The sequence below is a fragment of the Peromyscus leucopus genome, chromosome 3 (genome assembly GCF_004664715.2).
Source record: "Peromyscus leucopus breed LL Stock chromosome 3, UCI_PerLeu_2.1, whole genome shotgun sequence".
In the NCBI taxonomy this organism is placed as follows: Eukaryota; Metazoa; Chordata; class Mammalia; order Rodentia; family Cricetidae; genus Peromyscus; species Peromyscus leucopus.
This window is the reverse complement of record NC_051065.1, coordinates 101,986,731-102,008,233: the sequence shown is the minus strand read 5'-3', so window position 1 is coordinate 102,008,233 and position 21,503 is coordinate 101,986,731. Positions and strand designations below refer to the sequence as shown.

General features: G+C 49.3%; 1 protein-coding gene across 3 annotated transcripts in view; it reads left to right on the top strand.

Moving 5' to 3' along the window:
• Positions 1-21,503, top strand: part of Efcc1 (EF-hand and coiled-coil domain containing 1) — a 37,734-nt gene continuing 16,231 nt past the window's right edge. The window contains exons 1-2 of one of the 3 annotated variants that reach the window (XM_037203875.1): positions 1-1,605; positions 2,650-2,912. In XM_037203875.1, coding sequence (XP_037059770.1) covers positions 955-1,605; positions 2,650-2,912 — 914 coding nt within the window. In that variant the 5' untranslated portion in view covers positions 1-954. The remainder of the gene's footprint in view (positions 1,606-2,649; positions 2,913-21,503) is intronic. The other 2 variants (XM_028853634.2, XM_037203874.1) reach the window with 2 other exon arrangements.

Genomic DNA, 21,503 nt, shown 5'->3' with positions numbered 1-21,503 from the left:
TGCTTGGGATGTCTGATTCCTTTCCAGTCTGAGGTGGTTGGACAGTGTTTAAGAATGAGTAGGACAAAGGACAAAGTACTAGTCTGGGGTGCTATAGTGAAGGAAACAAAATGGTAATGCTTCCTAACTGGGGTTTGACATCTAAAATCAGAGATGTACACCAGACAAGATCTGCCTATCTAATAGCCAAGGGCCGCTGAGTTTGACTTTTGCTCCAATATGGCTGGATAACGGTTCAGGTAACAAGTGGAGCCCACAGCACAGCTCTCTGAGAAAGAGAAAGGGAAAGCCTGTTAGAACTCCAGAGGAAGCGGATCTGTCCTCCATCTTCCAGAATCAAGTTCTTGGGCACCAGAGAAAACAGTGGCCAAACAACCCTGTTTGCCTCATCCCAGCAGGCAAGAAGGAACTCAGGTCTAGCGCCGAGTCACCTCCTGGAGCCCGAAGGTGGCGGCTGTAGACAACAACTTTCCTCTCATCAAAACCCTAACTACTTCCAAGTCTGTTTCCTCCTCTGTCCTAGTTAGATGGGGGAGGGGAAGTTTAGGAAGCAGTCTGGAGCCCTCCCAGGGGCAGACAGAGGATGCCAGGAAGGTTGATGGGCAAGGACTGGGAAGTGCCAGAGAGCACAAATGGCTAACCAGCCCTCCTGCCTCAGGCGGCAAGAGCCAAAAGGTCTGGGGAAGGCAAAAGAACTGACCCAGGGACTGCTTAGGGTGATGGGGGTGCGAATGGGGAGCGCTGGTCAAGGCCATTACAGCCCCAGAGTGAGAGCACGCTGCTCCAGCGCCCCCCACCGGGACACACGCAGATGCCCTGCACGGCCCACGCAGCTGCCTGGACAGGGTCCCGCGTCTCTCCTGCCTGGCGGTGGCCGCCCAGCTCCTCCCTCCGCGGTCTCGGGCGGCTGTCTGAAGGCGCCGCTGGGCCGAGAGGAGTCGCCTGGGTCTGGGCATGGAGGGCGCGGCGGGCGACCCGTACCGGCGACCGGCGCGGCGCACGCAGTGGCTGCTAAGCGCCTTGGCTCATCACTACGGGCTAGACCGCGGCGTGGAGAACGAGATCGTGGTGTTGGCTACCGGTCTGGACCAGTATCTGCAGGAAGTCTTCCATCATCTGGACTGCCGGGGTGCGGGTCGCCTGCCGCGCGCCGACTTCCGCGCGCTCTGCGCCGTACTGGGTCTGAACGCCGACGGGGAGGCGACCACCGAGGACGCAAACCCCTCGGAGGTGGCCGCTAAGAACCCCGCTGCCGAAACAGTCGCTGGCAGGGACGCGGACGTCAGGGAAGAGGCGCGCCTGGCTCTGCGCGCCGAGCCTCCTGAACTCACTTTCCGCCAGTTCCACGCACGCCTCTGCGGCTACTTCAGTACCCGAGCGGGGCCCCGGCTGCCCCGAGGAGCTCTCAGCGAGCACATCGAGACGCAGATCCGCCTCCGCCGCCCGCGTCGCCGCCGCCGCCGGCCTGGCTCACCGAGCCCGCGGGGCGGCGCCGATGGAGAGCGTGTGGCCCATCTAGAGGAGGAAAACAGCAGCCTCCGCGAGCTGGTGGAGGACCTCCGTGCCGCGCTGCAGAGCAGCGACGCGCGGTGCCTGGCCCTGCAGGTGCGCGGGACGCCGCGGGTGGAGACAGGGGCACCCCACCTTGACCCACCCCCTCCTCAGCTGGCCCTCTCCGTTCCCCACTCTATCCGCTTCATTTCAACTTCCACCCAAATTTATCGTTCCTTAAAACTCCAGCTTCACGCTCCTGTCCCTTCTAACCCAAGAAGGAGCCTGTCTAGGCCGTCATGTAATGACGGGTCAGCAGGCATTCTTCTTCTGGGAGGTTTGGGGAAAACCGAGAAGAGGACCTCCCTTCCCCATGTCAGCGAAACCTGTGGAATCCCTCAGCGCCAGGCCTGGAGCATAAATGAGAAACATTGAGGGCCAGGCCCACTCTGAATTACTGAGGTAGAGCCATTGAGCGAACGACAGACTTAGCCTGGCCTTGGGGGTCATTCAACCAACCTTGAGCCTTGTGCACAGCTTGGTGTTGAGGCCGGCCAAGGGAGAAAAAGGCCTTATGGGAAGAGAACCTAAGAAAACTGGCCTTACATTGGTGCCTCCTGCCCCCTGGCAGGGTGGCCTCCATGGTTCGTCTGTGTGGCATGGAAGCGTTAGACGAGGCAGAGTCATGTGTGGGGTGCCTGAGACTGGCTAAAAGGGTCTGTCCATCTTTCACGCTCAAGTGTCTACTGAGCACATTGCGCCAGCTTCCTCTATGCTCTGGAAAACTGCTGTAAACAAGATAGACCACCCCCATTTCCAAGGACGCGCCTAGTGCACAGATCTCAGGAAGAGCGGAAACACCAGTCTGGTGTTTAAGCTATGCCTTGAGTCCAGAAAAGTAGGAGCTGTGTACATTGGATGAAGGAGTTAGGCCAAGAAGTCACGACTTTGGAGAATTACTGTCACCATACAAAAAAAAAAATGGACTGTGGATTTCCTGTTTCAGCCTTTTTTGGGGGGTGGCGTGGGGGGAAGGGTAAGTTGCGCACATGAGCATTACTTGCTCCTGCCCCCTGCTCAGTGAGCAAGCTTTGTGGTTTAAGGGGAGGTCACGGTAGGCTCCTGCAGGGGTCACTCACTCTTGCTTCCCGCGGGCAGGTAGGCCTCTGGAAGAGCCAGTCGGACATCCCGGAAGCGGCAGCGCACAAGCTGCAGCGAGCACAGGGAGCGCTGGCGGAGGCAGAGGCTCGCGCCCGGCGGCTGCAGCGCGGACAGGTGGAGGTGCGGCTGCGCACGGAGGAGGCCCGGCAGGCGGTGCGGAGCAGCCTGCACCGAGTGCGGGAGTTGGAGGTGCTGGCGGGGCGCGTTCCCCGCTTGCAGCGCCAGGTGCAGCGACTGGAGGCGGAGCTTAGACGTTACAGGTGAGCGGAGCAGCAACTGGCGCGGAACAGATGGGAGGGTCCTGTTCTCTAAACCTAGATGTGCCACCCCGCTGTGCACTCTAGTGTTCATCTGTCTTCAGGCATTCGTGGTAGGTTCTTCCATTTCTTAAGTCATTGTGGACTCCATTACCACCCATTGATCCATTCCTCTATCTGTCCATCCGTTCACCCTCCTGTTCACCGATGAAATCCTTTTACTCGTTACTCATGGATTGCAATCAGTGATACTGATTCTTAGCTCTTCAATTTGATTCTGATTATCATTGACTGCACACTGTGTATGGGCCCTGAGCAAAGCATTTCATGGGCTTTCTTCAGTTAATCCTTCGGACAGCCCAGTTATGACCCAGTTCTTCAGATGAGGAAACAGGTTTAGAGTGACCTTTTGTGCTAGCTGGACCAGGGCAGGAAGCTAGACTCCGGACCGAGGCACTGGTTCTGGGAAGGCTGCTGACAGATGTTTAATTTTGGCAAGTTACCAGCTTTCCTCCAGTCTGTTGCTCTCGGGTGGAGCAGACTGGAGTCTTTGCAGAGTAGAACAGCTGTGAGACTGCCTGACTGTGCTGGGTGCTCGTTTTTCTCACATGGCAAAGCAGGTCTGCCTCCCTGACCTGCACAGCTGCTGAGACCTTTTCTGGGGTCATTGTTTACCTGGTGATGGATGTGACTGTGAGCAGGACAGATGGAAATCCCTGTCCTGAGCGGCAGTCAGGGAGCATGAGACCTCCACAGGAACAGATGTGAGGCAGCAGGTGGGACAGATGCTAGAGCTAGAGTGGGTTCCTGCTGCAGGCTTAGCCTGTCCTCCGCCCTAGAAGTGGGAGCTAAAAGCTGAGAAAATGGGAACAATATGGGCAAAGCCCTCGGGCCACCATAGCGTATTCCAGAAACTAATCAGAAGTCAGCATAACTGGAGAAATCCAGCTGGAGAAGCCAAGAAAAGCCAGGCATCTGGAGCCTGGAAGGCAGCATAACCTTTATCTTCTCCTTAGAGAACATGAAACCATGGAAACGTTTCAAGCCAGGATGGCCCAAGCAGATTGCATTTCAGAAAGAAAACAAACAAACAAAAACAAACCAAAATAGAATAAAAGCTACCCGGTTTCAGCTGTGACAGGGCAGAGAGGAGGGACAAGGAAAAGGAGACAGCCCAGAAGAGCCAGTGAGGACAGTTCTCCCCTCAAGAGAGGGTGATCTGAGCCAGGTCAGGCGAGGACAGCCCCAGGGGTGGCTTTGAACTTATGCCCTCAGAGGAGAGACCTCATCCTTGACTTCTGAGGCTCTCACAGCTGGGAGAGGCTGACCCTGGCCAGCCCCTTGCAGCTCCAAATGTTTGGATAGTTGCTTCCTGTTTGCGTAGCTGATGGGCTACAGATCAGAGCTGGTTGACATACGGTCCGTGTTTATGAGGAGAAACAAATGGTCTCCTTCATTCTGCCTTAAAGTCACAATTGCTCATTTACACATTCAGACAGCTGCAACGTTGGGAGGGAGCTTGACAGTGGAGAAGGGAGATTCCTACCCATGGCAGTGCTTGGTCCTCAGAACTACTGTACAAGGTGGCCTCATTTCACAGACTGTGGGAAGGAAAGGGAGGCTGTACGAAGTTAAACATATGGGGTTGGGGATTTCGCTCAGTGGTAGAGCGCTTGCCTAGCAAGCACAAAGCCCTGGGTTCGGTCCTCAGCTCCGGGGGGAGGGGGGGAAGAGGTTAAATATGAGGTTATGCAGCCAGAAAAAAAAGGAAGGGCTGCCTGCCTCACAGCCAACGCTCTCCTTTCTACTCTACATGTTCGCTGTTGCTGCTGCTTCATGGATCCCAAGATGGCTACCGCGCCTACAGGTCCAGTGTTTACCATTCAAGCACAAGAGCAGGCAACACTGGAAGAAGGAGATGCTCTCCCAGGGAGCCTGTGCTCCTTTGTGTTCTCCTTTGGAATGTGAACCTGGATCTCACTGGCCAGAACTGTGTCATTTTCTGCTGCCATCCACAGTGGTGTCTGTGTGTGCCCCACTGGTGTGCCCCAAATCCCATCAGAGTTCCATTCTTAAGGAAGAGGAAATAGTCACCTAGTGTCTAGAGGAATAAAGCTGGAGAGAATAGGAAAGGCCAGACAATCTAGAGCCTGGAAGGAAAAAAAACAAGAACCAGAGGGTGAAGGTCACACAATGACTAGGTGAATGAGTGGTTCAGGAGGCAGACCTTCTCTGCTCATCTGGTAGCCAAAGCTAGCAGGCTGTGGACTGGCCTATGCCAAGGTTTTCAGTCTCTGAAGAAAGGGAAGAGAAAGAGGCAGAATAGCCACAGACACTAAGCATCACCAGGCACCTTTCCCACGTCAGTGCATGGGTGCTCAAATCCAACCTGAAGATCATTCTTATTGTATCACAGACGAGAAAGCCAGGTCAGAGAAATGTGTGCTAGCCAGACCCAGAAAGTAACCGACAGGATTGAAATTCCACCGTCACAGCCCAGTGCTACTCAACTGGGTTGGCTCTGGTAAGATGCACGGTCCTCTCGGGTTTCTCCATGCTCTCATCCTTCACCAAACATCCACAGGATGTTTTACAAACTGGGAAGGTGTGGTAGTCAGGCTCTGTGTGGAAAGGTTTATCCAGGATCAGGGGTTCAGATATTTCTGTCATAGTCCTTGGGTCCACCGATTCTGGGTGACAATAAAACATAGCCAAAGCCTCTCACCTTATGATCTCCAAGAAGCAGAAAGGAAGGAGTTTAAAAGAGCCAGGGTCAGCTCCAGCTCGCAGGGACGTGCTCCAGTGCCCTATCTCCTCGAGTCAGACCCCATCACATCCCTTAATGCCACCGTGTTATGAATCCATCAAGAGGTTGAGTGTAGTGATGATGTCAGAGCCCTCAAGATCCCATCCTCTCCCCAAGGCCCATCATCTAGCAACTCAGACCCCAACATGTGAGCCTGGGAAACACGTCTTATCCAAACCACAATAGGAATTCTATCCACCCCCTCTGCTTCTGCATTGTCAGGCGTTCAGATGTCCCTAGGGGTTAAACTGCAGCCAGGAAAGACAAATGGGAGGAAGGGGCCACACTCCAAGCAGAAGCCATCCCTGCCCTCCTAGGTGACACCATACTAACATGTTCCAAATGATCTGAAGATATGTCGTGGGGACAGCATGAAGCCATTTGGAATGACCTGACTTCCTGTTCTAGTCTTCAAAGAACCTTCCACTCTGATGCTAACTAAGGATGTCCTAGAGTTGGAACCTTGTCGACTCAGGGTCTGGTGGCTTTATTGAAATCACAGATCAAGAACCCAGTTGAACCAGAGCCCAGATTGTTCCCAGCTGTAATTGAAACTCTGCCACTTCTCTTCAGTGGCAGCCCAATTTCCTATCTCCACTACTTCCGTTTAGTGAACGTTTTCAAACCAAGCTTCCTTTTTCCATCCTGCTCTGCCCTGTGTTATAAGTTCCATCCAGTCCTCTCTAATGTTTAGACATAGTCAGTCTTCTGTTAAACAAGGCTTCTATATGCCATATTCAATCAGTGGAGGATCAATAACAGCCAGAAAAGGCCATGTCTCTGCCGAACATAGATCTGTAGAGTCACTGTTTCTGTACGACAGAGTGTTAGAGCCGTGCACGCAGCATTAACATCATGCTAAGGGTTAAAAGCTCTGGCGAGATGATTTAAAGTATGTGATGTGTGAAGGTTCTGTGAAAATACAGTGCCAAAGGTTGAGCAGCCCTGGATTTTGGTGTTCATGGAGGTCCAGGAGTCATACTTCTGTAGACTCTGAGATGACCACACTTAGTCTTTGGATTGCTGTAGTGTCCAAGTTTCCACAAGTGTTTTACTTCTGAGGTCTCTGTGGTGATGATGCATTCCTGGCATGCTGTGCAATTTTTTTCCTGTAAGTCTATGGCAAAGGTGCAGCCCTTGAGAGTCCCAGAGAGAAGCAGGGTTTGGGAGTTCTCTCCCCCCATCTTCAGCACAGCCTGGAGAACCAAGATGGAATCCTAATCACTTTAAAATTTGTTTCTTAGAATTGAGTTTCCCATTTTATTCTTGGGAGAGATTAAGTCTCATACCTCTGGATAAAACTCCTAGGCCTGAGAGTAGAAATGTTATCATCTCATGTCATTTGAGCTCTGACTTCTGCAGGAGCCTCTTGCTGACTCAAGCTCTCTTTTGTATCCCACCCTTGAGGGCATTTTATTAGCACCGTTGCCTGCCTCTCAGTTGAACTAGAGGCCTCTTCTTACTTCTGACTTTCCTGTGTTCTTTTTCATGTTAAGTTTTATCTGTGATATCTGTTTGTTTGTGAATGAAAGGGAACTTTCCAAAATGTTTCAGACCACCACCTTGCCCACCAACCTAAAAAAAAATATAACAAATACTTTACACAAATGGAGACATTCATTTATTAAGTAAACCATACTTTATTAGCATGCTCCATGGACCAAGACCTGTATTGTCTTATTTAGGGTTTTATTGCTATGAAGAGAGACACCATGACCATAGTAACTCTTATAAAGAAAACCATTCAATTGGGCCTTGCTTACAGTTCAGAGGTTTCATCCATTATCATCATGACAGCACACAGGCAGACACGGGACTGGAGAGGTAGCTAAGAGTTCTACATCTGGATTGGCAGGCAGTAGGAAGAGAAAGTGACACTGGGCCCGGCTTGAGCTTCTGAAACCCCAAAGTTCACCTCTAGAGACACACTTGCTCCCACAAGGCCACACCTCCTAACTGTGCCGCTCCCTGTGAGCCTATGAGGGCCATTTTCATTCACACCCCCACATGCGCCAAATCCCTCAAGGACACAGAAATGGAATATGAACACTCACCCCACTCGGATGGTCTCCTAGCCCCAAGAAGCAGGTCCTGGTCACACGTATTGAAATATAAGTGTCATGTGCAAAGGGGCACAAAGCTGCCACTGGTGCCTTCAGACTTGTAAGATCCCAAGTCAGACAAAAGTCCCCAAGTATAAAAGGGTCTTAGCTCTCCTTGGGGTATAGAAGTGCCCAGGGACACACTTGGCCCAGTTCCCACCTGCTGAGACCAGCAGTCCTCCCAAGGGGATTGCCCGCCGCATCATAGCCTTATAGCTCCAGTCCCCAAGCTGGCCCCTCTCCCACCCTGCCTCATGTGAACCGAAATCTTAGCTTCTTTCTCCAGTCCCACGAAATAGGCCACCTGGGCCCAGCAAAGAGTTTTGCCTCCAAAACTGTAGCGATATGGTGAGGAAGAGAGAGATTGATTGCAGTAAGAAACAGTTACAGAAGGAACATTTGTACGCCGCCCATTCATAAAATATCATTCAACCCTGCCTGATCAAATGCTTCACTGACGCCTCCCCCAACTTAGACACAACTACACCTACCCACCTCATTCCCGTTTTTTCTCTCTTTTTGTTCATTACTCTGTTTCAGAGGTTCAGTCCATTATCATCATGGCAGGGAGCATGGCAGCATGCAGGCAGACATGGTGCTGGCTACAGATCAGAAGTTAACAGAAAGTAGTCTCTAACACTGGGAGTCGCTTGAGCAAAGCCCACCCCCCACAGTGACACACTTCCTCCAACAAGGCCACACCTACTCCAACAAGGCCACACCTACTCCAACAAGGCCACACCTCCTAATAGTACCACTCCCTTTGGGGGCCATTTTCTTTCAAAACACCACTGTCTCACAGCACAAATCCCCATTCTCATCATAGGAGCTGCCTACTTGGGACTTCTCAAGGCTCTGGATAGTGAAGCCCAGGAAGGACCTGGTCGGACATAATCCAGGCTTGTCCCCATGCCAGGTTTCCTGTCTACAAATGCACTGAGGATAGTTGGGAGGACTCTGTCCCCCAATGACCTGTGTTGCTCAGACACCTCAGTGCTTGCTAGGCAGGGTCCACAAATACATCACCATTCCCAGCGTCCCTTTCCCCTAACTGTTCCCTCCGAGGAAACAGCAGGCTTGGTGTTCCGGGTCAGGCCCAACCCAGGCCTGACACACAGCCAGATGGCACACACAGCTGAGCGGTGACAGGGACAGGTAGATGAGTGCTAGCCTCAGAAGCCTCAGAATCTTGAGCACAGGCTGTCCAGAGTGGCCTGGAGGCCTGAAGGCTAGCGCTGCCTCCGGGAAGGGTTATTCTGGCCCTGGGTGGGAAAATCTCTGGTGCATTGGTAGCCTTACCGTCTCCTGAGACCTCCCCTGCCCTGCAGCCAGCCTTCAGAACACCTGGCTAGGAACTCCGAGCCAGCAAAGGCTACAGAACCCCCTTCTCCTCCTACCACTGAGTGGGGCCCGGGGCTGGCGTGGCCTCTGCGCCTTTGTCGTCCGGAGGATGAAAAAGCCAGGAAGGGAGGGAGACAGACAATAGCTCAGTCTGCAGACCACCGTGAAAGGCGCACAAAGATGAGGCCATTCAAGGGTTACCTCCTTTCTCCTCGCCCACTGCAGCAGCCCTGCCTGACCTGGAGGCCACAGCCAACCAGTCAGAAGGACAGAGAAAAGGACAAAGCGGGGCCGGGCCATCTGTCCTATTGTCCTTTGGGGCCATGTGGGTGGCTGCTGGTAGGAACAGGCCCTTCTTTCAGGGACAATGGAACAAGCCCAACGCAGAGGCAAGCTGGGGAGCGGCCCAGGCTCAGAGGCCTGAGTACCCCAAATTCAAACCTTTTTCTATGTGCTGTGCAGGACCCAGAGGGGTTTTCCCCTCTTGAGCCCAAGTTCCTCCTCCATTAAGTGAGGGAAACTTCTGTTCCTCCATTTTGGTGTACATTCTGTGTGAGGAGAGGCAGGGCTGAGCTGTGGAGTGTGACCCTCAGCAAGTCTCTCTTGCCTCCAAGAGCCTCCCTTTCCTTACCTGTAAAATGAGATAACGAGAACAACGCGAACAGCCGCTTCTGGGCATTTCTGCCAGGGTGGTCAACAAACTGGATGACAGACTGCCCTAAAACTTCATCTTACCTATTTGCCTGTGTACAGGCCTTGTCTCCAGCAGCCACGATTTAGTGTGGCTGCAAGCGGCTCCTCTCTGAGGTAATGCTGACCTCCAGGTTGCATGTCACCCAGGTCTTTCAGTCTGGACCAGGGAGACCCGCGGTGGGACACAGGGCTGACTTGATGTGCAGAGGGACCTGACTGATATGCATGAGGACAGGCCATACAAGGTGGCGAGGGGAGTGGGCAGAAAGCCCTGGATGCTGCCTTGTGGCTCTCTTGGTTCTGCCTGTTTGCTTCTGCCTATCCTAGCCCAGCACTGTCTCTAGGTGGCTGTCCCGGCTTCTACCCTGTGCCCAGCTCCCTTCCAGTCACTGATGACACACTCAGGGCCAAAGTGGCCTTCTGTGCACACAAGAGAGCTGGACAGCTTCCCTAACCACAGCCTCTGCAGCCTATTTGTCATGGCATTCATAGCTCCAAGTGATGCGACCTCTGGCCTTAGCTCTGCCACGGCCCACTGCATCGTGTCCACCAACCCACTCATCCCTTGAGTCCACCACATCCCTCCACCGCCCTTAGGTCGGTCTCCCGTGGCCATCACAGGTCTCTGCCAGATACCTCACCCCACTAAAGCAGTTCCCTGCTGTCTCCACAGTCTGTCCTTCCCATCCTCTTGCTTGGACAGGGCTGCCCCACAATATGTTGAAGAAGATCAGAGGACAGTATCAGCAGTGGGCTGACCAGCTGCGGGGCCACAGACCCCCACAGAGCCAGAGACTGGGCATCTGCCCAGCAGAGGTGCCCAGCAGACGCCAGGGCCACTCCCCATGCTGCCTTCTTCGTGGCTTACTTTCCACTTCTCCCTGGCAGCGGCTCTGGCTCTTCTTCCTGCTGTTGTTCTCTTGTTTTCATACGCTGGTCTCTACTTCCGGGAGGCTCCTCAGCTCAGGAAATACCTCACAGCAAAGGAAGCCACTGTGTAGAACCCCCAGGACCTCCAGGGAAGGCAGTCTGGCATGGAGATGCCTGCCATCTGAGGAGCCTGTCAGCCTTATGGCTTTATGAAATCGCCAAGGTACAGAGTGGCTCAAAAGACTAGAGGCTAAGAAACACACCTGTGTCACTGTCCATCTGTACCAGAAATGGCCCAAACCACAAGTGAGATGGTCTCCATGCCTCGCCTTGGCTTTGGTACAGCACAGCAATGTGTCCCTTGATTCCAGGTAGAGATTGCTGTGGTTACTGTGGAGCCAGCTGAAGATGTTTCAGGACAATCTTTACTGGCTTTCAGACAGAAGGCATGATGCTGAGCCCAGAAGACCACAGAAGCAAGGCTGAGGCTTCTGGATGACAGGGGGCTCTGCCTATGGATGTGGCCACCTGTACCTGTGAACTCCAGGCTGCCTTCACCCTTCCATATCAGTAGGCCTCAGCCTTGACTGGCAGGTCCCCATACTCCCAAGACCACCTCCTGGAGAGAAAACCTTGCTGGAGCTTGCTACAGATGTGGTATATGTAAATGTCAGATTGCTAATGGTGGCCTACCCTCTCCAGCTGGGGTCTGGTTCTATGAGGCTGAGGTGGGTAAAGGCGACATGGACACAGGACAGGAGCCAGCATTTCTGAGGACCTGCTGTGCATAAGGCAATGTGCCAGAGTTCTTGTCTACACAACCTCATTTCACACACACCCCCAGTAGTGCTGTAAGTGGTTTAGTAATGCTAACACTTCCAACTGCAAGTCACACAAATCCAACTCACAGTGGCCTAAATAATAACATTTGTGCTCTCAGATATAAAGTCCAGGGGCAAATGGTTCTGACAACTAAGAAATGTTTTCAGAAACAAGCTTCCCTATCTTCCTTAATTCATTAACTATCCTGCCTGTGGGGTGACCACAGGGTTCCAGTGACTGGATAGTTTATCCTAGGGCCTCAGGTGGCACTGGGCAGATTTTAGCCCGGGAAAAAGGTAAGGACAAGGTTGTTGGATGATTGAACACATTCTGCTCTGACAAGCTTGGCAGAAATCATCACTTAACTCATTAAGACAGAACCCTGCCCCATACTAGCTTGAGACAATCTACTAAGAATTATCTTTCATTTGTAATGATTTAAAGAAATCTTGAAAGGGATGTTTCATGAAAATTTCATGAAATTCTAAGTGTTTGAGAAGATTGTCTAAGGTTTTCTTAGAATACGGCCATGCTTGTTGTCCAAGCATCTCTATGGCTGCTTTTGTGCTTCAAAGACCGTGTATGGTTAAAAGCCTGAAATATATTCAGGAGGAGTTTGTCCATTCCTGAATTAAATGCCAGTATCTGGCAGAGTACTTGCCCAGCGTATGCAGGTCCTGGGATGCACACATACATGAGTACGTACATGAGAATACCCTCATGACTAATGTGCTGCCTTGATGCCATCAGATCTGACATTTGGGCACCTTGTGTGTCCTGAGTAGGAAACTTGGATGGGGTGGGAAGCAGTTTTCTGCCTCTCTTCCCCTGCCTTCCTCCTGTGATGTCAGTGGTCACTAGTCACCCCCTAAACCCTCAGTTTCATTGTCCATGAATTCAGTCACCAGTGGCCAGTCACAATCTGAAAATGGAAAAGGCCAGGAATAAGTAGTGCATGAACTTTACATTGCACACTGTTCTGGGAAGTGTGATAAAATCCCATGCCATCTTGCTGTCATCCCTTTGCATATCCATGCTGCATGGGCCACCCACCCACTAGTCACTCCACAGCCACCTTCATTGGTTGATGTTGGGTAGTTTTATGTCAACTTAACACAAGCGAGACTCATCCGGGAAGAGGAACTCTCAGTTTGAGAAAATGCACCCACCAGATATCTGTATGGCATTTTCTTGACTAATGATTGATATGGGAGGGTCCAGCTTTCTATGGGTGGTGCCACCCCTGGGCAGGTAGTCCTGGGTTGTAGAAGAAAGCAGATTGAGCAAGCCAGGGAGAATAAGCCAGAGCAGTATTCCTCCATGGCCTCTGCTTCAGTTCCTGCCCTGATTTCCCTCAGTGATAGAGTGTGACCTGAGACTTGTAAGACAAAATAAGTCCTTTCATCCCCAGCTTGCTTTTGGTCATGCTCTTATCACAGCATAGAAAACTAAGACAGGACTTATTTAACTGATGTAGTAACTATTCCAGTGTGGTGAAATCATTGCTCTTGACCTCTTATTGTACCTGGTTTATACTATACCTTCTCACAAGTCTGTAGTGAAGGAAAATGCACAGTGAGCTCAGAGCCTCAGCAATTGCAGGCATCTATGCATCATGATGAGGAATCCTCCTCAAATGAAGGGTTCTGCCTTTCCATTGTGTGTGCTTCTATAAAGTATGTGTTTTCCACTTGCATGGATAATACTGTATAGTCTTATGCTTCCTCCTCCTCCTTCAACTTCTTCAACTGCTCAGTGCTGGGTTTCAGATCATGTTGCCTGGTCCTCAGCACACAGTCCTCCACCCATCCCAGAGGGAGCCACCCCCTCCCCTTAGAAGACATTAAGTGAGCATCATCCTATATGCCCTGGGATGCCTTGTATGATGACACTCAAGAGGATATGCTGGGTCATGGGTGGGAAGAATATACATGCCCCTTAACCAAGAAACCCAGGGTAGTCCACAGTGTGATGTGATGCGATCAAGTTCTTTGGCCTTGCAATTTTTGCTTTTGAAATGAGCTGTCCACCCCTGGGTCACAAACTCATTCGCTGTGTGTTGTTCTGCTTGCTTTTCCTTCACACGGAGATCTTGAGTCCCCTGCTTTGAAGGGTGTGAACAGGGGTCATTCCAGTTTTCTCTACATGCCAAGGGGTGTTGTCTTCAATTACATTTGACTTGGAAACCCAATTGGGCTTTTCATCAGTTCCTCCTACTGGTTTCATCATCAGTCAAATAAATCCTCCCAAAATCTGGAGCTTTCTTAGTTTGTTTTCTGTTGTCATAACAAAATACCCAAGGCTGTGTAGTTTGTAGAGAACAGAGGTTTATTTTGCTTGGGAAGCCCCAGAGTATGATGTCAGCATCTGGCCAGAACCTCACACTGTAGCAAAGGTGACGCAGGGCAACACATGGTAAAGCTCAGTGACACTGACTATTCTAACAGAGTCACTAATACCCCCATGGGGACTCCCCCAATGATATCATCTGATCCTAACCTCCCCCCAAAGGTCCTGCCTCTGAATACCATCAGCATCTTGATTTGGGGATTAAGTCCTCCACACACATTCGAGCCCCAGCAGGGATGGTGTGGAGAATCTCAATTGTGGTATATTTTGTGTTCATATGAACAACAGAGTCCAATTCTGGGCTCAGATCATTGGCAGAAAAGCAGGCTTTTTACCACATTGGCATAGCAGTGAGCTGAGGTAGCATTTCACAGGTGAGAATTGCATTTCTGGGGAAAATGACTATAAACTAGTCCTTGCCTCTTAGCCTGTGTTTAGATCCATGTCCATGACTGGACTGTGCTGGCTTGATATGAGCTAAAAGATTCCCCTCCTTCTCTCTGTGCTCTCAAAAACGGTGCCAGAGCCATGTATGGCTACTGAGCACTTGGAATGTGAGTGGTGTGGTTCGGTGGCTATAAAAAAAAATGGATTTGTAGCTTTGTTTGATTTTAATTATTCTAAATTAAAATAGCCACACCTCTGACTAGTGGCTGCCATATTGGACAGTGTAGATCAGATTTAAACTGTGGAGCCAAGAGAAGGAAACAAAATGAGAGATGGAGATGACCTGGTAAACAGGAAGGAAGCTGTGAGCAAGCATGGGAGCTGGCATCTTCTAAGTGTCAGCTGTGTGTCAAGTTCATATAGCCTCTGCTCAGCCCCATCAGCTGGGGTGGCCGCTTCCTCTGAAAAGACAGCAAGCAAGCCTCAGAACTGACCCACAGTAGAGCAGCTATGAGCCAAAACCTCCACCATAAGGGATCCCAGAGGGAAAGGCAGGATAGTGACAGGCCATGTGCAGACAGGGACCTTCGATGGCACCCTCCTAGGGCACAGATGTAGTTTTATGACTGACCAGCAACCCCCTTGTGCCTGTCTACAAGATATCAACATGAAATAGGCTGGCCTGGAAGACACGAGGCCAAGATTGGGGAGCAATCAGGAACAAGGAGAGGCTGTCTCCTCAAGGACACTTTGGGCATGACTACAGGGCTTCTCACATCTGGGGTCCTGCCAGGAAAATGAGCCCCTGAATCCTACTCCTACAAAGCTTCTGCATGGCCAGCTGGACATTGGTGCATGAAACAGGTCCACAGCAATGATCTAAGATCAGCATTGAACTCTGCATGATGTGTGAACAATTTTCTGCATAGATATAATATGCAAAGAATTTTCCAAAAGCACAAGGCTATGTGAGTTGAGGCATTATACTTTGTTTTGTTTGGAATTCCCCAAGAGCTGTTCATTATTTCCCAACCACATCACAGATGGTGGAAGCTGTCTCCTTACTGCTGAGGGACACTGTATCTTCTGACACTTATGTCTTCATGAGTCTGTGTATCTACTTGCCTATCTTCCTATCTGAATGCATTTTCTTAGCCTGTGTTTCAAAATATTGGATATACGAAGGATGCCAACAACACGCAAATAAACATTACCCTGACCCTTTCCAATTCAGACTCACCCATTATGTGTAGTGTCTGAAAGTGCCTGAAAACTTCATTATAGCTGAGCATTTCATACTGAATTGTAATATAAAATTCTTTTCCCCCCATTTAAGTTACTGTTATAGTATCATGACATTAATCTTTCAAAATAAAAAAGTGGACTATTTATCTGGCTTAGTTTGAGAAATCAGAGAAATGCTCTACAATGTCTGAATTAGTCAACTTTCTGTCATGATAACAAAGTACCTAAGAAACAGGTCATGAGTAGAGCATGGGTTCTCATACATGAGGCCCTCTGTCAAATCCCCAACACAGAAGATGGGGGAGGGTGTACTTGGCTCATGACTATGGTTATCCATGTTCATGGTTGGTCAGCCGTGCTGTTTGGGGCCTGTGGTGAGAAACTTACCTGTTAGCCTTTGTTTAGATCCACATCCATGACTGTGCTGCCCTGACATGAGCCAGAAGTTTCCTCTCTTTCTCTCTGTGCTCTCCAAAGTGGTGTCAAAGCCATGTTGGCTGCTGAGTGCTTGGAATGTGGCCAGCGTGGTAGGATGGCCAAAGAAATGGATTTGTAACTATGCTTGTGGGTGGGGGACCAGGAAGCAAAGAATGAAAGAAGGGATTGGAACACAATAAAGCACCCTCCAAGAGCACACCCAAAATTACTTTATCCCTTGAGGTCCTACCTCCTAAAAGGCTTCATCCCCTCACAGTAACAGCAAGCTGGTACCAAGTCTTCAACACATGGGCCTCTAGGGAACATTCTAGATGTACACCGTGCAACATCGTGGCTTCAAACTATTAGAGTCGGGGTATGTTGCTGAGTCCTAAGAGCTCCCTTGAGGGAGGGGGTAAGAAGGCACAAAGTCAATGGCACAGACTCTGGGAGTCAGGTAAAAGGAAACAGCAGACTCATCTATTCAGCAATGGGGAGAGCCTTGTATGCCCTCCTCCCAGGACCCAGGCTATGTCCTGATCTGGTGACATTATGTGGTCACCCCTCATTGGCTAGGCACGATTAGGACCTCTGACATGGCCTGTTGTTAGGCCTTCACATAAACTCCAGGTTGGCTCATCTCTTGGCCTCATAGGCCTTATCTTTCTATATATCCACCCTTTTTTATTTATTATGTGGGTGCTCAGCAGGACCCAGAGTTCTTTGCTCAGGCCTTGTTGACCCTGCCTCAGGAGGGCTCAGCAACTGGACTGTGCCTATCTTAGGTTGGCTTGCCCAAAAAGCTCTTACCTGTCATTGACTTCCAGCCCTGAAAGAATATCCATTCCTGGAGAGCTGCCCAGATGGAGAGGATTAGGCAGTAGCCTTTTGAATTTCAGAGAACCAGGCATGCATAACCTCCTGTGGAGGTCTATGAGCAGGATATCTAAGAGTCATAACATCTGAAGAGTCACCTTAGTTGATGCCTGCTGCTGTTGAATATGCTGCAGGAGACATTTAAAGAGAATAAGGATTAAAAATACCACCCTACCAATCAGGAGGAATCAAATAGCTTTTTAATATTATGATAAACCTTTTCAAAAAATGAAGAGTCAAAGGTCATAACTTCTGCCCTTGTCTGATTTCAAGATAGATAGCACTGGGGAGTGTGGGAAAATGGGGAGTGTCCAATAGATTTTTGGGTTACCAGAGCCTCTTCTTACTGGCATGGCTGAAGAGCACCCTGCTTGGAGTTTAAAGGGCCTGGTGCTTCAACAGGCTGTGATCTGCAATCCTTTGTACAATGAAATCCCTTATTTCATCTGGGGCATCAGGTCCTAGGTTTTGCCCAGGAGCAGTCACATGGCAGATGGCCTGGTTTGCAGCATCTCCAGCAAGATCTGTCTACTTGGGAACTTTTGGGTGAGTTTGTTGGCATGCTGCCTGTCCATAAGGAAGATATTCAGGGAAGTTGTGAGGGCAGCAATGGGACCATTACTGGGGTCAAGATCTCTTGTGGCCAGTACCCACTTACGAATGTCCTCATTGTGGACTTCTGTGACCACATTGCAGGTGGGGCATTAAGTCCTTCCCAAACCGATTGTAACATTTCCCTAGTAGGGAGCAGGTGTACTCTCTGCTCCACTGCCTCATTAACACGTGAGAAAATCAGTAAAAAGTTCCCCTGGCTGTTGAATAAGATTGCAGAAGTAAGCTGAAGAGTCCCTTGGGGTGCATGCCTTAAGAGCTTTGAAGGCCAGGTCAGAAACCTGTTGGTAGAAGGCTTGATGGCCAATCTGTGCCTGATGGACAGGATGGAAAAAGTTACCTCATCCAATGAGCTTGTCAAGGATTACTAGAATGTTAGTTAAGAGGTTCATTTGTGCTTAAGCTTCTGCTTGATCATTGTAAGCCAATTTCCAGCTAAGAAAGGTGGCCGGCTCCAGCACAGCTTTGAGTAGACTAATACCGACCACAGTATGTCTGTAGTTGCATTACCTATTGAGTGAGGACCTGTTCAAAGTAAGGTGAATCCAGGCCCAACCCATTAAATACCTTCCAGATGAGGGAGAGTTCAGCTATTTGGGTGGGAATCCAGGGCTAGTTTGGTGGCATTTTTCCCCAGGTTGCCAAACCTGCCTTTGAGGCTGAGGGGGGGCACTACAGAAGCTGGGGGGCATAATGCAGTATGAGGGAACTTCCACTTTCTTGGGCAGGTGGACATTGAGGGACTTCACTTCAAGGGTACCTCAGCAGAGGTGTAGCCTCCTGCAGCGGGAGTGGGGCTGACAGGGAAGCAGAACATATGGTTTTAACCGTGGTCGTGCTCTCCTCAGCAGGTTTTGTGGGGTCTGAACTGTCTGCCTCATCATCATTGGATGCTGTAGAAAGATCAGACATTGGAGGGGTGGAGGTGGTGGAGAAGTTTCCCATTTTGTAGAGGGAGACAGCAGGTGAGCAACAGTCAGAGAGAAGATGGCAGCCAACAGGGGTGTAAAATTGTGTTGGACCTTTATGTTTTATACTTAGTGGGGGACTTCCATGTTTTTTTTAGGCCACATCCATATGCCCACTTGGTATCTCCAGATGAGGAACAGTGTTCGGGAGCCAAGCCTTGGTTCCACCTCCTGGGGGTCAGCCCTTACATGGAGGTGCGGAGAAAACCAAAACAGAAAAAATGTGCCTTCCTCACCAGGCAGGCAGGCAGACAAACATGACAGACAACACAAAAAAAGGAAAGAAAGGGGGGTGGGTCTCAACACTTACTCCTGAAAGTACTGAAAACACATAATACTGAGGTCTCACTAAAACACACCATCTTAGAGGTGCTGTTCAGAGGAGGGAGATGATCAGAACCTGTTTGGGTGCCAGATGTTGCTGTGTCCTAACAGCTCCCTCAGGGCAGGGGATGAGAAGGTGTGGAGTCATCAGCACAGACTCTGGGAGTCAGGTAAAAGGAAAACAGCAGACTCGTTTATTCAGCAATGGGGAGAGCCTTATATACCCTCCTCCCAGCACCCAGGCTGCATCCAGAGCTGGTGACATTGCATGGTTGCCCCTCATTGGCTAGACATGATCAGGACCTCTGACAGCACCTGTTGCTAGGCCCTCAGGCAGACTCTAGGTTGGCTCATCTCTTGGCCTCATAGGTTTTATCTTCCTACAGGGTTACTTGGCTCTCCATGCAAAGGAAGCCTGTCTGGGAAGAGCCTTGCTCTAATGATGCCCCAAACTGCTCACTACTAGAATTTGCTAACCTCCAGACTTTCCCAAGGCCTGAGCTCTGTTTGCCACATGCATAGAGTACCTGATATTATCACCATTTTCCCTTAAGTCAGCTCCCTCCTTTTACTTTGTTCTTTTCTCTCCTTTTGCAGTGCTGGCATAGAACCCAGATGCTCACACATACTAGATAAACACTACCTATGGCCTATACCTCCAACCTAGCTTAAATAATTTTTAAAGGAAGTCATATCATATCACTATTAAAAAATTTTTAAGATAATAAACTAATGTGCTCACTATTTTTTTGTTTTTTTATTTTTTAATTTTTATTTTTTTAAATTACACTCATGATATTCATTAATTACACTCATATTAATTACATTTGTGGTATTCATAGATTACATTTGCAGTATATATATATACATATATATATATATTTTTTAATTTTAAATGCCGAATGTCATTTGTTAAAGAAGGGAGGAGGTCTTAAATATAGGCTTACAGCACAATGGGAGAACCCCGGAGGGCAGAAGTTCGCTACTGATGTTTTACAATCTTGCATCTAAGCTGTTAACGCCCATTATTCAGGATACACAGACAAGGAACTTCCCTTTAGCATTCAGGAGGGTGGAAACTGGCAGGGAATTAGTATAGGAAGGATATCAAGGTCAAGGTCCGCAAGCAAGGCAAGGCTTACCCAAAATGGGGGCCAGGGACCTACAGGTCCCCCTTTTATTAAAAAGTGAGTTTCTGACTTGGGTTGTGTGGGACGTCAGCAGGTCACCTCACCCGTCATGGAGACGCCTGCCCAGGCCACACAGGTGCTCTGTCTTAGGTTGGTGAGTGCCCCCAGGAATTACCCATCTCTGAATACTCATCATACAGGCTCAATCGTGTGTGAACTGCAGAGTTAACTGCTGCCAAAGATCTCAAAGTGGCACTGAGCTTGCAATCTGTGTGTTCAACACAGAAAAGACCCACAGAGGTCCACCCATAGCCAGTAGGCTAAAGGCAACTGAGCCATTCCCTTCCTTAACGAGCCATACTGTACATTGGAGTCCTTGTAAGATAGTATCCCAAAAGCAACTGGAGCTTTAGTTTATAAATTTATAATTTTCAAGGCCAATCAAGATGTATATAACTACTGAATTAAGTTTATCATGCCCAGTAGAATGGAAGATTAACTAACTGTGGTAGCTACTTTTGTTGCCAGGGTCTCCACTGTGCTAGCTGTAGTAAGCAATTATGAAATGGTAATCCCAGAAACAGTAGCAGCGGTGGCTGCCATTGCTATAACAGCAACAGCAGCAGCAGCAATGTCAAATTCTCTTCTCGAGTGTGTGGACATCCACTGGCATGGATACAACTCCAGTAACACAAACTGCCAAGGCCCGTTTTTTCTTGATCGCCACACGACTTTAGCTGGCAGCTCTTCTGGAGAATCCAATTCCATGGCTACAGTTCCTAGGCTTACATTAGTGCTTGCCAAAGCTGGCCATATTGGGCTCTCAATCTCCATTGGCATCAGAAGGGTAGATTTTTTCATGAAGACCCATTAGGTCTCTGCCATGTTGGGCTTCAGCAGCAGCCACGAGACACGTTCAGTGCTCAGGAATCCAAAGAGGAACCTCATTGTCCTGAGGAAAGACATAAATAGAACCCCAGGGCCACACCAACACTAGATCGGGTCTCCTCCACGTGCTAGTAGAAAGATCTTTCCATCACTCCAGAGGGTGATTTGCAACAGGGGCCCTCCAGTGCTTATCTGTATCGGACACTCCAGCAGAATCCACCGATAAAAAATTTAAAATATATAAAACAAGGGAAAGAATAGAATGTAGAGAGGAATGATGAGTCCCTAGTTCTCCCTTTTTTTACTTTAGTAAAATGTTTGTTTGTTTGTTTAATATTTCAAATTTTTCTTTTATTTTTATTTATTTTTTTATTGTTTAAAATTAATGTATTTATTTTTCTATTATCAGCTTGATAGCATATGTATTCTTAGCTTAATAGTGAGATGTTTCCTTGAGGCTTGCTCAGGAATTGAGTAAAACCGAAATTTATTATAAGCTACAGTCGTCCTAGGGACCTCCATGCTATATCTATAGCCTCCATGGTTCTGTGGGTTGTAGTGTGATTGTTCTTTATTTTATATCTAGAATCCACTTATGAGTGAGTGCATACTATGTTTGTCTTTCTGGGTTTGGGTTACCTCACTCAGGATGATTTTTTCTAGTTCCATCCATTTGCCTGCAAATTTCATGCTTTCATTGTTTTTCTCTGCTGAGTAGTACTCCATTATGTATATGTACCACATTTATTTCATCCATTCTTCAG